Raw genomic sequence first — 25379 nt, forward strand, 5'->3', positions numbered from 1 at the left:
TCTGCCCTCTTCTCAAGAAATGCACCCAACCCCCGAAAAATTAACTTCAGGTGACATGAGAGATGTGGTTTTTATTTGTGTGTGTGTGTGTGTGTGTGTGTGTGTGTGTGTGTGTGTGTGTGTGTGTGTGATGTTCCCCCCTGCTGTGTTTGTACGTGTAGGCGTGCGCACACATGCACACAATTGATGCGTAGGGGTGTGGAGTGGTCAACTGATGAGGCACTGTGGAGGCTGAGAGCTCTGGAGAGTGCTGTGTGGGTTGGGAGCCTCTTCTTTCTCCTCGCAGTTAAACACACACACACACTCAAACACACACACACACACACACACACACACAGAGAAAGCTGGGGGAGGTGGAGGCAGCAGCGCTCGCTTTTCGCCGGCTGCCCATTGATCAGAGGAGAGGTTGGTCGACTTAAAAGATCAGTGTGGGGACTGGTGGAGAGCAGAGAGAGAGAGAGAGAAGGATGGAGAGGAGGATACCTGTAGGATAGAGAGAGAGAAAGAGAGAGAGAGAGAGAGAGAGAGAAGCAGAAAGTGAGAGAAAATAAAAGAGGCAGATCACGCCGGCGTCTGGGGTTGCCCTGGGTTTTAACAGTCTGGAGGAAGCCTGCTGGTAAGCGCTTCATGTTTTCTGTCTTCTTTACTACGTGCTGTGTGTATGTGCACGGTGCCCATTTGTATGCCTGTCCCATGGTCTCGTGCTGCCCATGCTTCGGTGTTTTCTGAGCCACTGCAGAGCGAGGGATGTTTTGTCTCCACGGTGCAGCAGCAGCAGCGGCAGCAGCAGCGGCACAAATCTCCTTCTAGGCTTTCTGTCCACTGCAGACAAAACCATTCAGTCTGTTATCTGTTCAATTAAAAACAGCAGCACGCTCCGAGGCTGCTGCTGCTGCTGCTGCTGCTGCTGCAGGATTCATTCAGACTGTCCAGTGTGTGTGTGTGTGTGTGTGTGTGTGTGTGTTTGGGAAGGTGTCAGGGTGGGGAAAACCTCACACAGACTTTTGGTTTGCGTTTTTCCAAGTTGTCGCACGGGGAGGAAAAAGAAGGGATGAAACCAGAGAGGACGCCTGCATATTAACGTGCGTGTTTGAGCGTGATTTGGCGTTTTTTTTTTGTTTTTTCTATGAATGTGATGTCGGTGTGATGTTGTAGGAGGGATTGACACACACACTGAGTGGTGCTTTTGCATTGTTCCATCACATGCTGAATAAATCCCATATGGGACGTTAGAGCCGTCAAAAAGCTTGCTTTGCAGGCAGTTCTGAAAATTCAAGAAAGAAAGAAAAAAAAAATCATTCACAAAAAAGAAAAAACAGCCTCTATGGCAGGATTAAATAATCTACCGTTTTGACATTAGGTGATTCAACCTTCAATGCTGAGCGTTACAAAGCTGCAGCTGCATTTGCTGATGATGCATTCTGCCTCGTATAGGTGAAGCCCTGAAAGCACAAAGTGACCCACGCAGGCCACCGTTCAGAACATCCTCGAAATGTTGGTCGGGTTTCTTTGAATTACACGGAGACATTTTCAATCTGACACCCTTCTATTCCGATTAACGCGCACGGGTAGGACGAAAAACTCAAGTTTGCAACATTAAGAAAAGCAGCAACAAGCTGAAACTGAAGTGTTCAATTCAGTGGATAATATGTAATAATGTGATGAAGGAAGAAAATGTATGAAAACTGTATTTTTATGTCATTTCAGAGACACAAACACGCTTAAAATGTAAAGAAGCTGCACACACGCACGTCCTAATTGATCCCATATCTTTCCAATCAATTCTCCCATTTCAGGCTGGGACTTCCATTAGAAGTTTCAGTAACAGCCTATCAGACGCAGGGATTGGATCTCTAATGAACTGACATTGATTTCACGCAACATTGCCTCCTCTTCATCACTTTAAACAACATTCACTTGTGGCTCCTTTGGAGGTCCCCGGACCACAGTTTTCTGCACCCCCCCCTTCTTCAGCCAGGCAGCAGCTGAAGTATCCCCCTCCCCACCACCCTTCCTCCCCCCCCCCTTATGATATGGAAGCAAACACGCGTTGACGTGTCGCGCTGCGCTTCCGACCTCTAGTATCGGTATGCGTCCTGTGCGCGCACACACACGCACAGCAGCACGGCGCTCTCACGGGGACATGCGGCCAGCAGACGCAGCCACGGTAAGTGGAGACACTTTCTCATACGACGCTTTAATCTCCCTCGAGAGGGAGTAACAACTTTCCCCGGGCTCGGCGAGTCGTTGGTTGGTGTTAGAAAAGGGAAGTTTGATAGACTTTTTTGCTCGTTCGTTCGTCCGCCGATCGCAGCCTCTCCGTGCCGATTGCGCAACGCGGCGTGTGATCGCGCTGGAAAACGTCAAAACCCGGTATTCGTATCTTAACGGGAGACTAGTGTCAGTACTAATCGCTCACTTTTTTTTTTTTTTTTTTGCCAAAAACTACCTCATCATCTCAGTTCGGCTTTCCTTTGGCCATGCGGGGCTCATCCAGGAGCACATTTCAGTCCTCACTGGGTTGAAATCGAACTCTTCCTTTCTTTCCACCTGAATCTACATCTACAGCGTTATCGAACAGTCACTTGTGTTTCTCCTTTTTCTGAATGTTTTCGCTACTTTGAGGGCAAAGTGTGCTGCTTGGTCCCGTGTGTGTGTGTGTGTGTGTGTGTGTGAGGGGGGGCAATGCGCAAAGTGTGTGGTCTCCAAGCACTCCACCCCCGCAGAGACGCACGGCTTGCGCGCACACACACACACACACACACACACACACACACACACACAGCTCCGTGTGTCAGGCTCGGGCATGGATGTCTCTGGGTCTCAGGAATGCGCCCGGCGTTTTCTCTGTATTTTTCACATTAGGAGCCGTTTGGGGAACCGCTCTCAATGTCTGAACCGCTGCCACGAGCGGCAAGTCAGCAGCACGTAAACGTACACTTCCGGTTACGTGCTTCACAATAAAAGTGAGAAAGACTCGCAAGAGTGACGCAAACAAAGGAAATACTTTCCCACATTGTCCCATACATTAGACCATTAATGCTGGCAGCAGCAGGTCACTTCCACCTAAATCCAGTAAATGAAAAATATTTATTTAAAATGTACAATTTTGACTTAAAGCTCCTCTTAAGATTTAAGTGGTTATGAAATAAACTGAAAATAACATTGCTTCCTCTTTACAAGCAATGAAAGGAAACAAAATCACATAAAGACCAACTATTTCTGTAAGGTTAGCCTTTCTCCTTAAAATTGGAATGCGCCCGCATATCACCTGGCACCGGGTAGGTGGTCAACTAAGTAATTCACTGCGCCAGGCCGGTACAGTCTTTTTAAAACCTTTTCCATGGCCAAGATTCTTCATGGATGATATATTTGACTGTTTGAAAAAAAAGCAAGTCGATATAGGAGTTGCAAAAAATGGACACAAAAAAATCCTCACAGGAGCTTTAATTTGAAGAAATGAAAAGGCCTGACTGTTAAATACTGATACTCCTCGATCAGCTTAAAAAACGGCAATTCCCACAATTCTTTTTCAGAAAAACTAAGAAACTTAAAGTAATTGTGCAAATGAAACAGCTGGAACACCAGATGTCAGTACAATACAGGTCAGTATTTGATAGTAATGTCTTTTGTCAGTTAACTGTCAATCAACTCTACAATTCCTGCAATGAATATTATTGATTGGACGCAGATGTCGCCAACTTGGCCAACCATTTATCACGTCATTTTTCTACAATATCTACCAGAGGTGGTTTGGAAATGGGTTTTTAATTCACCAGTCACACACGTTTTAAATCCTTAAATATTCAGCTAAACCTGGATTTATTTAACATTCCTGAGGGTTTTATTTCAAATGTAAAGAACTAACATTCTTCCGGTTTGTTCCTGTTTAAATGCATCCAGCTTGACGCTTGTAGAGGAAGGGAGGGGGGGAGGTAGCCCCTGCCTGGAGAGGAGCGAGGGGGAAATTCTTGTGTTTTTGGTATGCGATTACCCAGCGGAGAACCCATGACTGAAGGGGGGAGGAGGAGGAGGTGATGGGGACTGGGGTTGAGTTTAGGATACATTCCTCGCCTTCCGCTTTAAGTTAACCACATTATTGGAGCTGCTGACATGTTGCCTCCTCACATGACACCCATAAGCAGCCGGCTGGTGCATTACAACCGGACAAAGTGGTCAGTTGACCTCGGTGCCTCCAAATATGACACACGGATACAACAGGGAAACCACCAAGTCCCAATAAAAGGACACTGTTGTGATACTATAGAGGAAGGAACTACATTTAACAGCCATTCAAAACATTACATCATGTATCTGTCTACCAGCTGTTTGTCCCAAAACGTTCTCCTTTCTTAATGTTTTTTGCAAATTTATTCAAGACTGTATTCAAGTTATTATGGTGGGCATGGGGAACTGAAAATCAGGTTGGACTTTAAAAGTTATATTCTTGCCGTGTTTATGCATTGAAATGCGGTTTTTAAATCACAAACCGACGATCACGTTGGAAAAAAACTTTGTGTTTTTCTAAACTAGACACTATTTTGACAAACTCAGCTGTGCTAGAAAAATGACTAGCAGTAGTTAATCGCGAGCCATTATGTGGACGGCAAATCAAAGCGTGATCAAAGTGCATGTTTCTACTAATGTCAGGCTCAGATTGTTGTTCAAATGGCCAAACAGCATTACAGAAAGAATCCCTACAGAGATACATCTGTTAGTCAGGGAAGAATACTTTTAATTAAACCTGTAATGGCCGTTTTATCGCTTTCTTCAAAGCAACCAAACGCCATTGATAAAAGGGAACTCTACCTTGTTCTACAGCTGCCTCAAGCAATCCATTTTACATAACCCAAATCCAACACAGTGTTTGGTAACTTAAAGGCAGGGTTGGTAATTTTCTCCAGATCCACTTTTTAAGATTTTGGTTGAAATTGTCTTTAGGGCCTGACAGAAATTAATAACTCATGTTCTCTGAAAAAGAAACAAGGAAAATCTGTCATCTGTAGCAGTTGTAAGCTTGTAAAAACTTTGACCAACGAGGTACCAATCTGATGAACCAATCACGCCTCCCTGCTCGTTCTCTACCCCGTCACCGATGACAGAGTTTCTATTGTGAGTTTATTAACCACTGAATGAGACATGAGAAGACGTAGTTTCTACACAATAGAGCGATGAGCTGAGGTCCACTTCTGGAGCAACGGCGCTCGTGCATGTAAGTGAGGGGCGTGGCTTTTGAGGGAGCACTTTGAAAATTGTTTTCAAAAACGACCAACCCTGCCTTTAAGAGAATGGTTCCTTACAGACTATTTGTCAAGATAGGATACTTTATTTGAATTAGAAATGGCTGTTTTTTTTCGCCCTCCTTAAAATCATCCACACAAAAACAGTGAATTTACATTGCAGTACATGTAAATGCCTCTCTACAGTTGCCTTGATCAATACTTTTTAGATAGCCCAAATCATACAGGAATAATAGTTACCAATAGCCAACAGTTTTATTAACTTTAAAGATTTTAGTGGTTCTTTAACACATGGACATAAAGCCTCCTTACACAGGAATAACTGTGATCGTCTGCATATAGAGAAACATTCCTATCATTATTCATGACACACACACACAAAGATCCTGTTTTTAACCTTACTATTCATTCTTTCTTGTGCAAGAAAATAATGAAAGACCATGTAAATCTACAGCATGGGATCATTTAAGCCATTACCTTGTCTCCTGAACATTACAGACCTCAACCCTTTATTAAAAAAAAGAACAAAACGCTCCCCCTGTTCTGGCCCCACTTCTCTCTACAGTCCCTCAGAAACCTTTCTAATTTCCATCAAACTCTTTTTTTAACTGTTAGCAGCACCTGTCTGTTCAGCCTCAGGTGGTCCCACACACTCCCTTGTTTGCCGTTAACTTTAGAAATACAGCCACATTACATTTGACACATTAAATGGGGCTTGCCACATTTGCATAAAACAAGCGGAGCTCTGCCTGTTCTTCAGCATCTCTGTCGGAGCCGTAATCGCCCACTCGCTAATGACAATTACTGTAATGGACTGATTGTTGGATTATACCACCAAAGTGGTTTTAGCGCACATCTGCATAATTGTTCTTAGCATATACGCGCCCGTGGGCTCCTGGCTGCCATTAGCTGTTGTGGAGGAGAGAGTGATTGAGGGGCCGCTCGACGTTTGAAGAACAGCAGCAAATTGTGTGCCAACTGTGTGGGTGTTTGGAGTGTGTGTGAGTGTGTGCAGTGTGAAAATGCACTAAGCATTGTCAGGATTGTTTTTGGATTAGATTTTTTGTTGTTGACTGATGCAGGGGGACAGAGCAGCTGTATGAGGGGGCGGATCATGGAGGACTTTCAGGGGTCATTTTAGGGGCCCTTGAGCAAGGTACTCGACGGATAATCTTTAGCTCTGAGCAACCAGTAGCACGCTGCTGTTGCAGCTGTACATATAAGTGGAAATGAAGAGGGGAAAAAGGTGCAGAAAGGGGTATTTATAACAGCCATGGATGTATCAAGACAAGGATATCGGGCATGAATTTAGTGCTTTACTTTCCTTGCACATACTGTACATCAAGTAAGACTTAAAGTTGTGATGATTTCACCCATTTCAAACCAGTTCTCATTGTCTAAGAATGAAACTACTTTTCAACTCCTGGTTAAGTTTACAAATGTAAAACATCAATGAATAAAAGGTTTTAATGGATGAGGAATCATGACGATTTTAAGCTGCAGTACCACAAGTGGCCACTGGACACAATTGGAAACAAGCAAATGTATAATGCATGGTGCCAGGCACTGGTACAATTTAGTATCGGCGAAAATTATGACAAATTGCTCAACTTGTACACACACCAAAACATACTCTTAGTGATTACAACATGTTTTTTGCTTGTTTGCCTTTATATAGGACAGCTGAAGAGAAACAGGAAACGACATGCAGCAAAGAGTAAAGGTCAGATTCAAACTCATGGCCGCTGTGATGTATACAGGGTGCAACATATAGCCAACCGCTGCCACCAACACAGACTTTAAACCACTTTTCCTCAAGTCTTTAATAGTTTTATGACTGGAAAAAACTTCCATCTATTTCAGAATTCAAGCATAGATGAATGACTTATACCAGCCTTTGGGAAATGTTTACGGGTAAGGTTCAAGATACAGTCTGAACAGTTGAAGTTGTAAGTTTAAAAATTAGATGAGAGTTTGGTCTATATTTACTTCTCTTTGTTATTCAGAAGGACAGACATATTCACCTTCTTAACTTGTGAATTAAAAGGTTGACAATTTCGAAAATTGTCATCCAAAACTGAAACTTTTCCCTCCATGGTAATCAATTGGTTGACATCTTAAAATGTCACAATGGCCCATCCTAAATTCCTGCCCTCATGCACTGAATTAACAAAGCACGATGACCTTATGAGACTCTGATTTTTTTTTTAAAAAGGTTGTTGTTGAAAAGCTGGAACACAATGTGAGTTTGTGTGCTGCAGCCAGCCGTCATCAGAAATCAAATCAGTGAAACTCGCGTCACATGACCAACAGATGGACAGACATCCGTAGGACACGGGGGACTGAAGCAGCGTGAGCCAGATCAACAGCTGAACCCAGATTTTCAGTTTCGGTCGCTGTTTAAACATGCAGCGAGGCTTCGGGTGGGGGGGAGGCTGAGTAAAGACAATCTGAGGAAATCTGTCCTCGTAAAACACTGCTAATTTCCTAATCATTTTCAGTTGTGCAAATTGAGCCAGCGAGAAGACGAAGAAGAAGAAGTAATTGTCTTATTCTGCCTGAAACGACACCTGAAACCTGCACTGAGTCCACCGTTCCTTCATCTCCTCCTCCTCTTCCTCCTCTCATTCTGCTCATCTCTTGAAAGCAGGCCAACATCCCACACATACAAAAAAAATCACGCTGCCTCTCACTCTCTCCTTCTCTCTGAACACCACTCTGTGCTAATTACCCCCCGTTTCCATAGCGATGGGTAGCACCTCGGTTTCTTTCTTTTTTTTTTTATCTTGGACGGCTCATTCGCAAACATATCAAATCATTGGACTGAGGATGGATTTTTTTTTACAAAGCAGCATTCATTCACCACCACATTTTGAAGAGCAACCATTTTTCTTTTGTAATTCTTAAAGGAGCAGAACACCCTCATGTCGTATTATTTATATCATTTACAATAAATCTGTGATTTTAACGTCAGTCACTGATTCAGTGAAATGGTTTCCACCCAAATGGGATCCGTCTTAAGAGGATCTTTTGGGTTAAACAACTTGACAACGTTCGAGCTGAATTCTACAACACTACAACTTCTCCGTCCATCCTCCTGTTTCACAAAGAAGTCCTGGTATAGAAGTTTAGATTCTCATGAATTTGTCCATTTATATGCCATGTTTTCAATATTTTTTATAAAGAAATATAAATGCACAAATATGTGGGTTTGATTATAAAAAACAAGTAAATGGCTTTTATGAAAATTCACATCCAAAAGACGACGTTAAGGGAAAACAAATCTACTTAAATATCAGCGTTTACAAATTGGTAAGTGCAGGAATTAGTACTACAGAAACAACATGGTCGAAATGCAGCAAAATATGTTCCAGTTCTTTCATTGTAGGAAAATTGAGGGTGTCGTATCAAATCATATCTTATCGTATGGCATTGTATCAATACAGTTCCAAATGTGTTTTCAAAGACGTTTTTGAGTCTTTTTATACTTAGACAATGACACATAGGGATCGATTAAATTAGTAATTTCAAGAAGACTGTCCTCATGCGGTTGTGAATTATCAACAATATCATTAAAAACATCAAATAGATGCTTCTGTGTTATTATGTATGACATTAAAGACACCAATGGCTTTAAATGTCAAGAGCTGTAATTTGAGACTGAGTGTTGCACTCAGTCGGTAACACACTGATCCTGCAGCTCGCACAAAATCATAGTATGATGAATAGGGAGGAATTAAACTTTAACATCAAATTGTGTTCAAAAACATTTCTGTTTCTCATAACCCGGAGGTATAAGACTTGTTCACACTTGCACAAAACTCTGGGGGTTTTCAGGTTGAGCTGAATGTGTTTTGCTGGATTTACATGACTGTCTTCTGTAAGAACAGATGGACAAGGAGGACTACACAAAGTGAAAACACGTTGATCAGGGATGCATTCAGTGGAAACGTTTCACCCAGTTTCTATAAAAAGGATCCATTCAGCTCGTATGAATGAGTGCTAAAGGTCTGTGCTCTGGATGTCACACATTAGGCTCCGTATGAGTGGGCCACTCTGACACGGTCACACGTTCCTATATTTAAACGTGAAACTCAACACTGGAACAGGTCAGAAAGTGAGCAGGGGCTGTAATTAAGGGGGGGGCAGAAAAAACACAGCGGTGGATTCAGGGAGCGAGCGTGTCGTCAAACCTGAGAGAGATGGAGAAACCGAGCGATAGGCCGACAAAAAAGGAGATTATCAGAGTCCTGAGTGGCCCTCTCTTCATTACTCATTAAACACACAGGAATGTCGTGCGTCTGTGTGTGAGGAGAAATGAAGCCGAACGCCGAAAATTATTTATTTAAAACGTAATGGACTCGACTCCGAGATGAATTTCGCAAACTCTCAAAATGCCCAAAACGGAAAGAAGCTCCAGGCAAAAATCTTGATAAAAGTCAGATATTCTTCTAAAGAGAACTTTCTCACACGGTACAAAGAGAGAGAAAATACACTCTTCATTCAGGATAGTACAACTTCTGAAGAAGTGCAGATCACTATAATGAAATGTAAAGACGGTATAGCCCTGCTACTTTATTATCAATGACCCTGGTTTTATGAATGGGCAGCAGGAAGCTCTCCCATTGGCTGAGACCAACAGCAAATCAGGGAGGATCATTTTGCAACAGGGGTGGGATGAATGGACGAGTCAGACATTTTTAGAGGTCAGGGCCTGATGTGTGTGTGTGTGTGTGTTGTGTGTGTGTTTGCGTCTCACACACTGACCTACTTGGTTTATTGCAGGCGTCTATAGATAGCTGTGGGAAACGCAGGCAGACAGTTGGAACGAGTAAAATTAGTAGTCAGGGCCACCTGCCTGTCTCTCACAAAAAAGCGGAAATGCAAAACGCAGACCGGGCTGAGACGGCGGGGGGTGGGGGGGTGGGGGGGAACAGGAAGGAAGGAGGAGGGGGCGGCGTGGAGGAGGAGGGCAATGATCACACTGCTGGTTTAACTCCTTCTCGCTTGCTCCTTCTCTCACTCCCCCCCCCCCCTCACCGCGACACAGGGAGACATTGTTAGGCGCTGTGGATTTGTCGAGGGAGAGGGGAGGTGGGATGGAGGGAGTGTGGGGGGGGGGGGCTGTGGCGCGGTGCAGGCAGAGTTCACATACCTCTCTGCTGGATCATTGCCAGATTGCACAGAGGATATATAAGGTGGAGCGGAAAAGTTAGAGGAGTGTTTCAACTCTTCTTTCTTTGTTAGCATGTTTCATGTGCGAGCGAGGAATAGCCGTAGATTTTCACCCTGTTTTTGTACAAACGCAGTGGCAATGTTCAGAATAACAGCCCCCCCCCCCCCCCCACCACCACCACCCAGGAGTGATAGTGACAAATAATGGACAGAAGAGGGCAAATAAACCCTCCAAACTTAATCACTATTGTAAAAACACAACTGGAAGGACACTATTTTCCTGCTTTGTATCATGTTCATTAGGAATCCCAGCCGTGCTGATATTCAGTATAACAGATCTACTTTTTGGCAGGGGCGATTCTAGAGTCTGGTGGGGCCCTCAATTGGGGCGCCCTCCAACCAGCGTCCATCACCATCATATCTGCCAGTGTCCCGACGATTACTCCTCACGTTTCAATTTTCTCTTTGATGATTCCTCTTTATCTTCATTTGTTGACAAACTTTGGTTTTCACAGCAGCAGGGCGACGAGAATGAGCGCTGTCAGATGGGGCCCTCTTAGGGAGGTTTCCGACTGTCATTGCAAAAATTTGCACATTTTGGGGGCACTGCTTTGGTTTATGTTTGTCAGCCCTCCGGGGCCCCCCCCCTACTGGTCCGGGGCCCCAGTCAGTTACCTGTTGAGTCACCCAGTTACCCAGTCAGTCGCCTCTGCTTATTGTGTAACATCGCTCCCACCTGCATCCCCCTGTGCACCCTCTTTGTTTTTTTGAAACACATTATTGTCAATGTATCACCAAACTTAAGTTTCCTGCCTTTTGTTGTCACAGGAAGTCTTCGTCGTCTTAACTGATGAAGACTTCCTGTGTTGAAACAGGAACATTTTGTTTCCTAGAATCGCAAGTTTTTCTGCCCACGCGAACAAATTGTCAAAGAGGAGTAGGCGGAGAGTCAAAATGTTAGAGAGACGCCGCAGCACAGCGGAGAACGACGCTCTAATCGCTGCTTTCAACCACTGCATATTAAATGTTTGCCTCTTGATTTCCCATGGGCCATCTTGTTGTCTTTTTTTTTTTCCACAGTGAAACTCTTGAAATATATTTAAATAATAAACCTACTGTGACATCTTTGTCGTTCCAGGGCTCCTGTCAGACATCGAAACAGCAGATGGACCCTCCGGGAAAGGCGATGGAAAGTCCTCCTGCGTCCATCTGTGACCGTCAATATGGACGTACGTGCGCGTGTGCGTTGGGCGTCAATCTGGCTCTGACGGCCATCTTGGTTTCGGCGTGGGAGCAGAAGGACTGAGAGGAGCAGAGGAAGAAGAAGATGATGGGGTGGGGGGGAAATGACAGCTTATCTTCTTTTTCACATGCACCTTATCCTTTAAATGCTCCGTACTGTTTACATCTGCTTAAACCCCCCCCCCCCCCCTTAAGATCTCAGGTAATCTTCCCCATGCTGCTCTGCGAGGAAACAGAAGAACAAAAAACCTTAGAGCCAAAATGAGCAGACATGAGTCAAATCAAGAATAATTGATATTTCTCACCTCTTAAAAAATCCCACCAAACGCCAACAAACATGAAAAACTAACAGCACTAAGTTCACTGTTGGTGTCTTTGTCACCGCATGCTGCCATTCTGGATTATGATGCAGATGATTTGTATCTATCTAAATGTTGGCTTAAAGTCACATGACCTGAGAACTTCCAACCCTCCCTTTAGTGTACCTCAGGGTATTAAGTGCAGCCCCCTTAACGGCCCTCAACCCCACCCATGTCAAATGTCTTTAATCCCCCCGGATACAGAAACCATTTTAGGGTTAAAGTCTTTATGATTTTTACACTTAAATATAATATAAATCAAGTTTATCCTCTGAAAATAACTCTGTGAGTCATGACTGTCTACAATGGGTGTAACACCCGAGTGCCACTGTCTGTGATGCTTTCAGAGTCCTATCTTCAGTTTGTTTACATCGCCCATACAGCCGGCTGACTCCTCCCCTCGTGTATAAAAGTTGTTTAATCGAGGGACGAGAGAAAAGAAGAATAACATACTGTACTCACTGCTTAACTGTGTTTCCAGATTGCATATAAAGCCTTTAAAGCTTAAGTGTTAATGTCAAAAACTCTGCACGCAGCTCTGTGAGGCTGCTTTGAGCTAAATGCTAACAGAAGCATGCTAACCTGACACCTGTGCCATCCAGCTCCTGTTCAGCAGACACTCACCTGTTCACCAGCTTAGTTTGAGGTGTGTTAGCATACTAACATTTTGACAGATAGCCATAAACTACAGATGAGTGCTAACAGTTTTGTGGTGTTTTTTAGTAGATGTTGGTTGCTATCAAGCTAATAAACACAAATAAAGTAATGCTAGCACTACATAAGAACACTGCTAGCATGTGTGTGGAAACATACTTCCCTGTGGACCACCATGCTAACATGTCCTGAACCTCTAAAAAAAAAAACAGCAGAGGCTCATGGGAAATGTGGTTGTCTTAGGTAGCATGCAAAACATGGAGTGTTGTGTGTATTTAACAGGCTAACAGTCCAAATGAAGTCAAAAAAAGTAATGGTATCTTAAAATACACTTAAGTTGTTTTAAAATCTTTCATCATTATCAGTGTTTTGCCTCTTTTTTGGGGGGCTCAAAATGACCTTTATTTTTTTTAATGTTTATTTTTTATGTCGGCTAACTTTTACCTCCATAGAGGTTCAGCTGTAGAGTTTCAGAGAGAGTTCAGGTTACTTTAATCCGTACGCCCAGGATTTAAGACCAGACATGAGAAGTAAATAATGATAGGAGGAAGATTTGTTTTCAGTAGGGTATGCATTTGAGATAAAAGTTTAAATTTTGAGTTAAAAAAAAAAAAGTCTAAATGTCAAGAAGAATTCAAAATGTTGTGAAGAAAGTCAAAATGCTTTTTAAGAAAAAAGTAGAAATGTCGAGAATAAGGTTGAAATACTCCAAAGTCCCTTCAGCCCCAAAAAGTAAAAAACTAGTTGTTTTTTTTACTTTTTACGACTTCAGGGACACCGTAGAATATTATTCCTGACATGTCGACTTTATTTTTGAAATTGTATATCCACTCTTTGACTTTATTCTCAAAGTGCACACAGCCGAAAACATCTTGCTCTTCTCGTTATTTGTTTCTCATGCCTGGCCCCTCTGTGACAAAGTAATATCAGAGTGAAGCTCGGAAAACGTAGCAGAAATGCATCACGTTAACGTCTGTGCCACCTCTCAGGTGTAACGCACGATTCACAGAGACACAAAACATCAAATCTGTTTCTAATTTTAAATACGAGATGCTTTCAATGAATCATCTCCCTGTTAATTAAAAACCACAATGTAGAGAATATTGACGGAGCATTTAAAGGTGAAGGTGAAATGGGAAAATTGCTGTATTGTTTGCAACGTTTCTCTTTTCTGTCTGTATAAAACTACGATGACTTGAGTGTTTTTTCTTAGCGTTACGTTCTTTGTATTTTGAATTGTATTGTTTTGTTTAACTGTAACTATATTATTGGTTTTATTATTTACACCTGCATTATTACACCAGGGACCCAGCTTGTTGAAGCTGTGTCAATCCAATTCTCCTCATTTTCCCGTCATGGCTCAAACGTAGCTCCTGAGGCGGCCATTTTGGCTCAGAATGGAGCTCCGAAGAGCCACTGGGTTGCGTAGCGGTTGCTCAGTAGTCAGTGTAGATCCTGTGGGGCTGGCAGCAGCTACATCTGGCTACTGGGTCTCCGCTGGTGGCCATGATGACATCAAAACCCGACTCGTTAAGTTGCACATACTTCCTTTAAGCTGGAGCGCTTTTCTTGTGATGTTTTCTGATTTGTAAAGTCGAAACGGTGTCAGGAGGAGGGTCAATGCGAGGCTTTGTGGGTAGTCTGGGTGGCCGCAGGAATTGTAAGTTGAAATGATGATGACATTTGGAGATGCTGGGGAAGTCCTGGACCTGGCATACAGTGTAGGATTCTGTGTGTGTCAGTCTACAGCTACATTGTCTGCTGGGTTTCAGGCCTGTACTCAAACACATCATCTTTTTTTGTAAGTGTTTTATGCTGTAAACGGTGTAACTGAGGAAGCAATCGGACGCATGTTTAATTTGACAACTTTGTGTTTATTGACTCATAAAACATTCTTCAAACAATAAAACAATTTTAAATGTCCGTTTCTGTACAATGCTTGCTAAGCAATTTGTATTTATATATAGAAAATGTAAGAGGAGTCGTGTTAAAATGACAAAACTCCTTCAAATTTTGAATGGCAGGTACTCTGGAAAAAATAACAGCATTCCATCAACAAATATTTTCAAGCAATAAATATGTATTTATAAATAGTGTAAATTTACATCAAGATTAGAAACAACAGAAACAAAAAAAAAAATCACAAATTAAACTTTTATTCCATAAGTCTATGTGCAACCCATTCTCTTTGTGACTTGGCTAGTACGCTTTTTTTCCTAAGGTTTTCCTCTTTTTTTTATTTTCTTTTTTTTTTACCTAAGAAACAAACATGGTTTTGAAAAGAACGAGACAAAGATAAAACATAAAAGCTGTAAAAAAAAAAAAAAAAAAAAAGAAAGAAAGAAAGAAAAAAGAATAAGAAGAAAATCACCTAAACTCTTCACATTACAAATTTTTTCGGGGGGGGAGAATTTTGCGGTCTGAAAACGACGATCTACCGTAGAAAAAGTTCCGGCTAGTGCTCCTTGGAAGGGGGGGGGGGGAAGAAAACATGTAGGGGACATTTCTAGAAAACAAAGTCGACTTTTCATCCTGTTACCAGAATCGAAAGAAAAGAAGAAGAAGAAGAAGAGAGGGAGAAAAAGGTGGTCAAGTCAGTAGTCTTTTACGGGGTGGTGTTGCCAGTTGTGACAGTTAACAAGTATCTACAAAACAATTCTTTATCACGCATTAAGAAGCTCCTCCCCCCTCTGTTCCCAACCGGTTTTTGATTAAGTCCTCCATTAAAACAGGGCGGAACCATTGTCACTAGAGGGGGGGCCGGGTAAGGGGAGGGAGAAGAGAGAAAAATAAGTCCTGTTAGCGAGCTCGCCCGGCGCCCCCCTCTGGACAAAAGGGGGTGAGGCTCCGGATGCTTCGCTCCACAACAGGTTGCATAGACAGACACACTCGGCCGCCTCAGCCTCCGGCCGTCGGTGAGAAGATGGGGGTGGGACGCGGGGGATGGGGGGGGGCGGGACGCGGGGGGAGTGGAGGGGTTAGAGAGACGGCCTCGGCTTTCCTGAATATCAGAAATGGTCCGCGTATGTGGATGTTTGTTTTGTTCTTTGTTTGAAAATCTTAATACAAGTTCCTGTAACATGGGCGTCATGACTCCACAGCCGGAGGAGAAGAAGAAGAAGGAGGAGGAGGAGGAGGAGGAAGAGGAGGAGGAGGTGACGCCTAATGTCAAGATGAAGATGAGTGAAGAGGAGGGGCCTGGGGAGAGAAGAAAACACACCCAGTAAGTCATCACTTTGAGGTCCATGTGCCATGACAGAAGGGCTCTTTAATTCAAACACCTTCCTTTGACGTAGAATTACTCGACGAAGGTCCGCAATCATCAGAGGACACGGGAAATTAGGGGCTTCATCTTAGGGTTGTTCAATACTTAAAATGCATTCACAAAAAGGCCTTGTATACACACGCTTCCCCCCTAAAGTCCCGTTGGTTTGACTCGTGTGAATGCGCCCTTAAAAAGAGGTCACATATCCTGCAAAACACACTATACCATGTTTCACTAACGTGTCCCTAGACCGTCTACAAACAGCCCCGTTTTGCAGGAAGACACCACCATGTGGACACACCCGGTACTTGATATTAAAACAGCTGCATGTATCACAGCCTCTCCCAATATCTGACATCACAGCAGCTCATTTTAAGCGCTGCAGGCAGAGGAATGATCTGTCTTTACTGCGTTGATCTGTGCCTTCAAGAAATCTATTTCATCATCACTCTGCACCTCACGGCCTGTCTGCACATCTGGCTCGAAGCACGTCATCGTTCGCTTCTTGCGCACTGACAATAAAGACGCGTTTCATCACAGAGTCAGTCCCCTTGTTTCTGATTGGTTGGAAACGTTTAATTAGAACGTGCGGCATCTTTAACACAGACGTTGATGTGACATGTTCAGGTTGTTCCTTTAGTAAACTCTCAGAAACGGTCATGAGTGTTCATCCCCCTCTGCGTGTCGACTTACTAATGTGAACTGGTCGTAGACCTGCATCAGGTCGTCCATCCTGTGCTGCTCCAGCACCACGAAGTCGTCCAGCGTGGCGCTGCCTTTCCGGGCGCAGTCCTGACAGTGGACCACGTGCTGCTTCTTGGACAGGAGCTCGCGGCGCACAAAGAGCAGGTTGAACACCTCCACCTGCGCGACACAAAACACAGCACATGTGAGAGGACAGTTTGACCCCTGAGCTTTTCATCGAAGCTGCAGGAGAGACACTTCCTGCAGCTGCTGCACAGACGGAGAATAACAGAACGATTACTGAGCAGACATTTAATGGGATGTGGACACATTGAATAAAAGCCCTGCATTCACATAAACCAATTAGCATAGCCGCTAATTACTCTGGACAAAGACGGAGACGGCTTTTAATTCATTCTCTATCGACCGACTGATCACAAGTGTTGACGGCGTCCAGAACGAGGAGACGCATCGCTCTGAGAGTGGAAGTGTCGCTCAGCATGTGAGCGGTTAATCACACGTTAAGCCGTTTTTTAAAATATACTAAAAAGAAAAAAAAAAAAGTGTGAGCTGCTTACACTGAAATCGTGTTAAATTTCACACTCCTGACGCTGAAATGTTCCCCGAGTGTGTGTGTGTGTTACTGACCTCACAGATGGTGCAGTAGTGGGCCGGCTCGTCCCTCGTCCTCGGCCTCAGCAGCGTCTCCTTCCCGGCGGACGTCAAAGCCTCCTTCACCCACTGGCACTGCTTCAACGTCCGCAGCAAGCAATACCTGCGACACCAAAAGAACGGCGGCGGGTCAGATCACAAGAACATCCTCACAGGTGGTGCGGACGAAGTGGCGACAGTGAAGGGCCGTGCGACTCACTTGATCATCTCGAACAGCTTGTGGTCGGACACTTTGATGTTGCGAGCCATGTTCCAGGAGAGGTGCACCATGGGAACCACTGACTTGACGCTCTGGAGCTTGTTCCACTCGTAGCGCTCCACGGCTAGCTTGTACTGGTAGGCTGCGAACACAGAACAACACATTTGACTTTACGAGACGCACCAGAGAGTTGTCTTTGGGGCGTTCTGTGAGGACGTTTTTGAGGAGTGGAGGGCGAGGTATTTGGGAAAACGCTTTTGTTAATGTCAAAGTGTGTTGATGCCATCAGCATACAGACGACTGAAAGGTGTGCACCTGCTGCAGACAGGAAATGAGACCTGCTGTAATCAGCTCCGTTCTCAGCTTAAAAAGGTCACCAATCAGCTAAAAGAGCGTTTCACACAAACACAGGGAAAGGTCAGCCTATCAGATATCATCATTCCTGCCGGCACAATTAGCAGGGTAACTTTTTTTTTTTTTTTACTCATTATTGTTTGCAAAGAAACGTAAAGTTATCAGTCGTGAAGCTACACGCCGCCACAATAACGTCCGTGTTTGTGACGAAACACGACGGACGCACACGGCCGGCTGACGACAGATCCGCAGTGATTTTCATTTTTAAATGCACAGATTGAGAGCATTCAGAGACATCTGCATCACGAACCGATTTGTTCAAAGTCTCCGTTCATGCCCGTTACCATGACAACAAGCAATCTTCTAAAAATGCTTTTAATACGTCGTGTGGATTTTTCTTTTTGATTCGCACGACTGTGGGGGCTCCGGTCGCCTGGTGGTTTTGGTGCGCGAGAGGGCTGGGTGACCCGGGTTTGAGTCTGACCTGTGACCCCTTCCCCACTCTCTCTGTCGACTGTCCCATCTCGAGGTAACACAACTTGTGGTCCCCCTTCAGTCCAGGACTATTTTCCCTACTGTATCACGAGCACATTGCTCTGCACCATGCCGCATCTCAACACTTCAACATGAGAAGACAGCGAGCTGCTCGAACCGCCGTTCACATTAAACCACATGTCCAAACATTCCAGCACGTACCGGTGAGAGGTCCCACGTTCCAAGCGATGTTGTTGCACCAGCCGATGGCCTGCACCCAGTGCACGGTGCCCGTGTTGAGCCAGACCAGGTCTCCAGGACGCTGGATGAACCGATAGACGGGCACGTCGGCCTCGTACAGGTCCTCCAGGTTGGGCCACCACGAACCCATCAGGAAGTTGATGTTGTTCCTGAATGTGAGGGAGGGAACAGAAGTTGTTGATTTGCCCCTTTTTTTTGTTTTTCCTCCACGTTCTGCGCTCACACTCTCCTCCGGTCTTACTTTTCACAGAAGTTGCTCATCACTCCCCAGTACGGCTCGGGAACCGCGAACCACTCACAGTCCCCCGGGCCGATGTTGATGTTGACCGCACAGAAGTTGTTGTGTTCCTGGTGACCTGGAAAAGACGCACGCAAAGGCGTTTAGTCGTTGACGAGCGACAAAATGAAAGACAGGGAAATATATGAAGGGCAGCTCAGGAGTCGGCCATTTCTTTTGGCCATTTCCAAATGATTCGCCTTGAGCCTGCCGCTGTAGCATCCGTGCTTTTGAGGATCAATTTGGAAAATCACATCCCTGACTAATCCAGAAATACAGTGTGTGTATGTGTGTGTGTGTACCTGCTATCCTGCTGCCGGGCACCTTCATGTAGAGCTGAACCGTGTTCATGCCCAGGATTGTGTGGCCGACGTGGCTGAGCAGGTTGCCGGCGGATACGACTCGAGCAAAGGCCGGGAGTTTACTGAGCTCCTGCAGCTGCTGCTTCCACCTGGTGGAGATCAGACGAGACAAGCGGCCTTTACAACATCCTAATCGAGCGATTTTGAAGCTTTTTAAAAAAAAAAAAAAAACAACAGCAAATAACAATCAGACAAAATGCCGAGACGAGACGTGCTCTCACTTTCTTTCATCCGACACGTCGACGTTTGTTCCAAACTTGATGTGCTTTAACGGTCCCCTTCTTTTGCGTGCAACACTGAAAAGAAACAAAAACAGAATCGTCAGTCGCACAACTCAAGTCGAGTTAAGAAATGGGAGAGGGGGGGGGGTTAGCAGAAATGATGGGAACGTCTGCCAAAGATTATGACATAGTGTCTCAAAGCTAATTATGTGGGCAGTGACTCCCAAAACCCCCAAACTGAGACTGGATATCGTCTGGCTTCTGAAACCATTACTCAAGCCGTAAAACAATTCAGCGAAACCAAATTCTCTGCTGGGCCGAATGCAATCTCAGAGTCTGGAGCCTTCTAATGAGCCCAAAACAATCAAGCTAAAGAAGTTAAAAACAAAGAGCTACCTCTCTGCAGATGCTGGCTCCGCGTCCGACGGCTCCTTCAGCGCCTTCTTCTCATTTTCCTCCTGAAAAGAAACAGGAAAGTTTGCAACCAACTCGTCTTCTTTGTTTGTTTGTTTTTTTTTCCCCCCATGTCAAAACTGATGCCTGAAGCGAAAGGACACAGGACTGACCCGTAGGGACTCCTGGAAGGACGCAGCCTGGTACTGGGCGTATTTGGCGATGGTGGTGTGGGCGCGGGCGCTCTCGCAGCGCCACATTTTCTTGACCCCACTCGGGTCCCAGTTCTCGTCTGCGGGCTGAGAGAGCTGAGTCCAGACCTCGACAAGGTGCTCCGGGTTGGCCTCCACCAACGTTTTTGTGGAGAACAGACCCAAGTCTGCGGAGAAACGGAAGCCAAAAGAATACTTGAGTGACTGAAACACTAAAAAAAAATAATAATAATCACGTACAACAGGTAGTGTAAGCAAAAACACTTACCCAGTTTTAAAGCTCCAGCCAGTCCTCTGATGACTGTGACAGGGTTGGAGGGGTTTGTGCAGAACTGGTGCAGAGGGGGGAAGAAAGCGTCCCTCTTGTTCTCCAGCTGGTTTGCGGACAAGAAACAGGAAGTTTAAAGGATATAAGGACCTGCTGATCTGGTTAAATACAGATGTTTCAGAGGCTCATACTCACATAGATGCTGGGTGTCGGGGGGTTGAGCTTGTCTTTGGGTAGGACTGGTGAGGGTGGAGGGGGCAGCCGGGGCGGGGGGCACTTGTCGAGGAGGATGCTGCTGTTGGAGAGACCGTTCCTCCCGAGATTCCTGCACAAGCATCATGCAAAAAAAAAATTAAAATCTAACAAGAACTCGATTTAAAGCCGTCCGATGAAAAGTCAAAGTCCAACCAACTGAAGCGGTGCGGAATAATATCTGCATGGCAACAAGGCTGCCCAGTAGCCTCGGGTGTTGTTTACAGTTACATAACTATGTGCCTCTGCTTCTGTAGGTGCTCTGCAAATCCACTAGGGGGAGACATCATCACACAAAAACACATGCCTTCTCTACATCTGCAGAGTTTTTGAATGCAGCCAAAAAGCCTTTCAACCTTTTGATGTTTAATAATGTAACAAGCTTGGCGAGAGAAACATCAGATTTCTTCTTAAATGGAGTCAAACTATGCGAGTGCGGAGGGAGGTTTTGAGCGACAGAACGGCGGGAATACCAAGAAGGCAATGAGATACGGACAGTGTCAAGAACCAGCTCTCCAACAGTCTGGGTGTTCTCTCAAAATTCACACAGAAAAAAAAAAAAGAGAGAGAGCGCTAAAATGGTTCTAACCCTCTGGAGAGAACGCACACGGGTTCAAAAGTCTTACCTGCAGGCCTTCAGCACGTCTGTGGAGCTGGGGTAGATGGATATCGACGATGACGATGACGAGGAAGAGCTGTGTCCGTGTGGAGGTGTGGCTTTGAGGCTGGTGACTGCAGGCGGCTCGGCCTTCAGCGGGCTTTGAGAGTCCTCGGATATTCCTCCTTTGCCGTTACCGTTCACTGCAGGAACAGTGGACGTGGCGGTAGTGGTGGTGGTGGTGGTGGCGGCGGTGGCGGCGCATGTGGAGGTGGAGGTGGAGGTGGTGGCGGGGCTTTGGGCACCTGTTTGGGTGTGTTCTGTAGATTTGGGCGATGGCGTGGCGGTGGACATGGCTGAGATGGGCGAGGAAGCGGCTGAGCTGCCCTGCGCGTGGGGGGTGGAGGGCAGGACCGCCGGGTGGATGTTGTTGATTTTCTTGTGGGACTCGTGCGTGCTTGACGCCGCGGACGCGGCCCCTTCTGACGGCCTCTCGCCCTCCTCGGGGTTCTTCCCCCCCAGCAGGGCGGATAGTCTAGGATTGTCTGCGCTAAGGCTCAGCTTCTCGCCGCCCTCGGCCGCCTTGCCGCCCTCTTCCGAGTGCACGTGATTGGCCAAGCCGTCCGCCTGCTCCGCCTTGCCGTCAGCCGAAGGTGGCGGCGGCGGCGGCGACGGCGTCTTGCCCTCGGAGCCGCCGTTTCCGAGCGACGCGGCGAGGGCTGTGTTGCTATCTTTGGTAGCGGGCGCACCGGGTGCTGCTCCACCTGAGGTAGAGGAGGGGGGCAGGGAGGGAGGGGAGGGGAGGTGGTTGTGGGCCTGCTGCTGCTGCTGCTGCCGTGGCGACGGGGCGTTAATGGAATGTCCAACCTGATTGTTGGGGAGCAGGGAGGTGGTGGAGTTGGGGATCTGGGGGTGAGAGGGGGTCCCCTCGGTACTGGAGCTCGCCGCATGGGGAGCAGACCCCTTCTGAAGCCCCTGAGGGAAGAAAAGGAAAAAACGTTATACAGCCGACATCTTTCAAACAGTGAGGTATGCTAACATGTATTTCTCCTCTACTATGTTCTTTACAGTAAACATGTTTGGATGATTCCACATGGGGGGGAGGGGGGGGAGACCCGGCCTGCAAGGTGAATCTCTACGTCCATCTTGTGGCTCACTACCAGATATATTTATGACACTGCTTTAATTCTCCGGAGTCTCATGGGAGGGATTTCACAGCTTGATTTCCTGAAACCACTTGACGGCTTTTCTCAACGCTTTCTGACAGTTTTTTACTCCACAGCCAAGTAGGTCAGTGGGATAAAACCGAATTATATCCTCATTTCTGAGCTGAGTAGCTGAACACAGCCCGAGGGACTTTTATTTAAAATCTCATTTCAGCTCGAGTGTTGGAGCACATCGTATCAGTGTGTGGGCGTCCTGACCTGAGAGGAGTTTAGGTGCAGGGCCTGGCGCGGCGCGGCGTCCTGTGTTTGCGTGCTTGTGCAGGTGTGAGGTAGCAGTGCTGCGTCGCCGCCGCCGCCGGCAGCTTGCAGGTAAGGCACGTCTCCGTTGGGTCCTGTGGCCGTGGGTCCTGACTGATTATTACTACTGTTACTGCTCCCGGGGAGGGAGTCTGAGTGTCCGTGTGGCCCGGGGCCCACCGGACCGTTGGCCAGCGGCTGCGGCGGGCACAGGGGCCGGTGGGGTCCCAGGTGGGGGCGGATGGCGTGGAGGCTGGGGTTGGGGGAAGGGAGGGAGTTGGTGGTGGGGCCGTTGGGGAGGGAGGGGCGCACCTGACCTCCTGAGGCGTTCTGTCTCATCTGTGAAAGGAGAGGAAAAAGCCGTCAATCAGAGGGGAAGGAGAAAGGAGTTTTTATCTGGTTTGGAAACGGACTGAAATGTCGCAACAAAAGCAAAGGAGTGTTAAATTAGCTCAAAGTGGCAGCCTAGTGGTTACGGAGGCCGCACTGGGTTCTTATCCGACCTGTAGACCTGCCGCATGTCACTCCACTCTCTCTCTCTGACAGAGGTCATCATATCGCTTTGTGTTTGGAGGATAAAGAGCATTTGAAGGTGAGAGTTTTGAACAGGATGAGTGAGCTCTACAAAGACCGCTAACACATTCACACTCCGAACTCGCTCTGTTTACACTTTCCTGTACTCGCTTGTATTGTTGAAAAAAAGAAAACGTGCCAAACCACAGCGGGCCGACGCCTCCACACACACACACACACACACACACACCTAAACGCAGCGTGAAGGGACTCGCACGGGTCAGATTTGAATACTACGGGCGGATGATGAGTCTCAAAGTGTTTACAGTGTGGGTTAGGCGTTAACCCTTCAATGTCATCATCATCTTTCAAAATATTCTCCTGTATTTCATTCTGCACAGTTTCTGTTTGGTTAATTGTTTAACTAATTTTGTTTTTTAACTCTTTGTTTTTTTTTGCATTTTCACCTTTATTAGAGGGGACAGCTGAAGAGAAACAGGAATTGTTGGGAGGAGAGAGAGCAGGGGATGACATGCAGCAGAGGGCCGAGGTCGGATTCTAACTATAGCCTCCTTGAATGGGTGTGCGACATAACCGCTTGCCTTTATATTTAATGCTATAGGTGTGCATTAGTCTCTACTTTAGCCACATTAGCTGCTAGGAGCACTACTCACTCACATTCAGTAGTATAGAAGGATTAACAGGAGCTGTAGGAGCACGTCTGACCAGAGCAAAATAAAGAGATCAGGGTTTTTTTTTTTTACCTGGTGCTGGTGCTGCTGCATCATGGTGAGCTGAGCCTCCAGCTGCCCCAACATCTGCAGCTGTGGGGGCTTCAGGCTGGCCCGGTTACTCCGCAACTGTTCAAGCACCTGAGCACAGGAATGCAGCAAAAATAAATCAGAGCTGAATCCACACAGAAACAATAAATACAGAGAGAGAAAAAAAAAAACATGAGACATGTTATGAACCTGTAGCTTCTGTGGGGAGAGGTACCAGCTGGGGACTGGCTGCTGTGCTGAGTTACTGGCCCAAGAATCAGCCTGAAGAAAAAACACACACAGGTGTAATATAAGAAGGTGTTACATCCAATAAGAACGCAGAACACATCCCAATGCATGGTTTTTAAACAGGGCCACACTTTTACCTTTCCGGGGCTGGAGGCTCTCCTCCTCTTGGCCGGGCAGGACTGGTCCTCCGGCGAGCCTAGGGAACCAACGTGAGGGGGCAGAGACGGACCCGAGCCCCCGCCCTCTGCACTGTGATTGGGCTTGCAAGCCTGGAGAAGGAGGGGCAGGGAGGGGAGCGGGGAGGTTTGCGGGGAGCAGGCGAGAGAGAAAGAAAATAAAAAAAGGGGAGGGGGGGGGGGGGCAAAAGAAACGTAAGGAGGGGGAATAAAAAGAACAGAGACGTAAATGAGAGGGCATAAAAATAAGGAAGGGAAGAAAAAAAAAAATCAAACAGAAGCAATCAAGCACGATTATATATTTTTTGAAAGCAGGAAAATGAAAATAAGTCAAAAAGGGAACGAGGTGAAATGTAAAAGCAAAGCGAGGGATGGAGAACAAGGAGAAGAGAAACATGGAGAGCGGATATTGTGATTGGATGTTGGAACAAACAAGAAGGACATACAGAGAAAAAGACCCCGGTGTATACGGGGGGGGGGGGTCACTTTACCAACAGCCCAGTAGGGGGCGCTCTGCTCTGGACTACAGGCTTGAATAAGCACTTGCGACGGTGTGTGGGGGGGGGGGGGGGGGGACATCAGCATCAGAACTCACCTCGATCAACAACGGACCACGAGCTTGTAGAGGGGGAGGTGTCACAATTCTTAACAATCAGATTCAATCAAATCGAGCTTCACCTTTGATTCAGGGTCATGACACATTCATGTTCTGCAATAAGCCGAGGGGAGGGGAGGCGGGGGGGGCGCAAACAGAATCACTGCATGATATACTATGAATGTAGAATCATGAAATACTTGAACTTTAGTCGCTTCACACGCCGTTTCAAGCTGAACAACCGTCACGTTTCACGCTTTTTTTAAAAAATCATTGCGTCACCCAGATTGGCATCAAGAGTCACGTTTGAGTTGTTTCTGTTTCGCTTTGGATTTTGAATAGCGTCTATCTTTGTGGATTTTATTGGACCCTGGGACGGGCGTTCCCTGCCTTGGAAGTGACCCCCCCCCCCCCCTTGAAGCTTTGTTCTGTTTGTACTATCTGCCTGAAGCTGCACAGG

General features: G+C 46.0%; 1 protein-coding gene and 1 long non-coding RNA gene across 3 annotated transcripts in view; one reads left to right on the plus strand and one right to left on the minus strand.

Annotated features, from left to right (window-relative positions):
* Positions 1 to 14593, plus strand: LOC136178142 (uncharacterized). The gene is made up of 2 exons (XR_010665503.1): positions 1 to 616; positions 11554 to 14593. It is a non-coding gene; the product is annotated as an uncharacterized lncRNA (long non-coding RNA).
* The window catches only part of LOC109995113 (lysine-specific demethylase 6A-like), a 27208-nt gene continuing 16352 nt past the window's right edge, over positions 14524 to 25379 (minus strand). For both annotated transcript variants that reach the window (XM_020648719.3, XM_065951789.1), the window contains 17 exons: positions 24286 to 24417; positions 24110 to 24181; positions 23903 to 24010; positions 22587 to 22964; positions 21191 to 22137; positions 20508 to 20637; positions 20313 to 20418; positions 20006 to 20211; positions 19836 to 19897; positions 19440 to 19514; positions 19159 to 19307; positions 18821 to 18935; positions 18541 to 18728; positions 17491 to 17632; positions 17268 to 17394; positions 16629 to 16799; positions 14524 to 15868 (listed from right to left, as the gene is read on the minus strand). In XM_020648719.3, coding sequence (XP_020504375.2) covers positions 15839 to 15868; positions 16629 to 16799; positions 17268 to 17394; positions 17491 to 17632; positions 18541 to 18728; positions 18821 to 18935; positions 19159 to 19307; positions 19440 to 19514; positions 19836 to 19897; positions 20006 to 20211; positions 20313 to 20418; positions 20508 to 20637; positions 21191 to 22137; positions 22587 to 22964; positions 23903 to 24010; positions 24110 to 24181; positions 24286 to 24417 — 3138 coding nt within the window. In that variant the 3' untranslated portion in view covers positions 14524 to 15838. The remainder of the gene's footprint in view (positions 15869 to 16628; positions 16800 to 17267; positions 17395 to 17490; positions 17633 to 18540; positions 18729 to 18820; positions 18936 to 19158; positions 19308 to 19439; positions 19515 to 19835; positions 19898 to 20005; positions 20212 to 20312; positions 20419 to 20507; positions 20638 to 21190; positions 22138 to 22586; positions 22965 to 23902; positions 24011 to 24109; positions 24182 to 24285; positions 24418 to 25379) is intronic.

This window comes from Labrus bergylta, chromosome 24, assembly GCF_963930695.1.
Source record: "Labrus bergylta chromosome 24, fLabBer1.1, whole genome shotgun sequence".
NCBI lineage: Eukaryota > Metazoa > Chordata > Actinopteri > Labriformes > Labridae > Labrus > Labrus bergylta.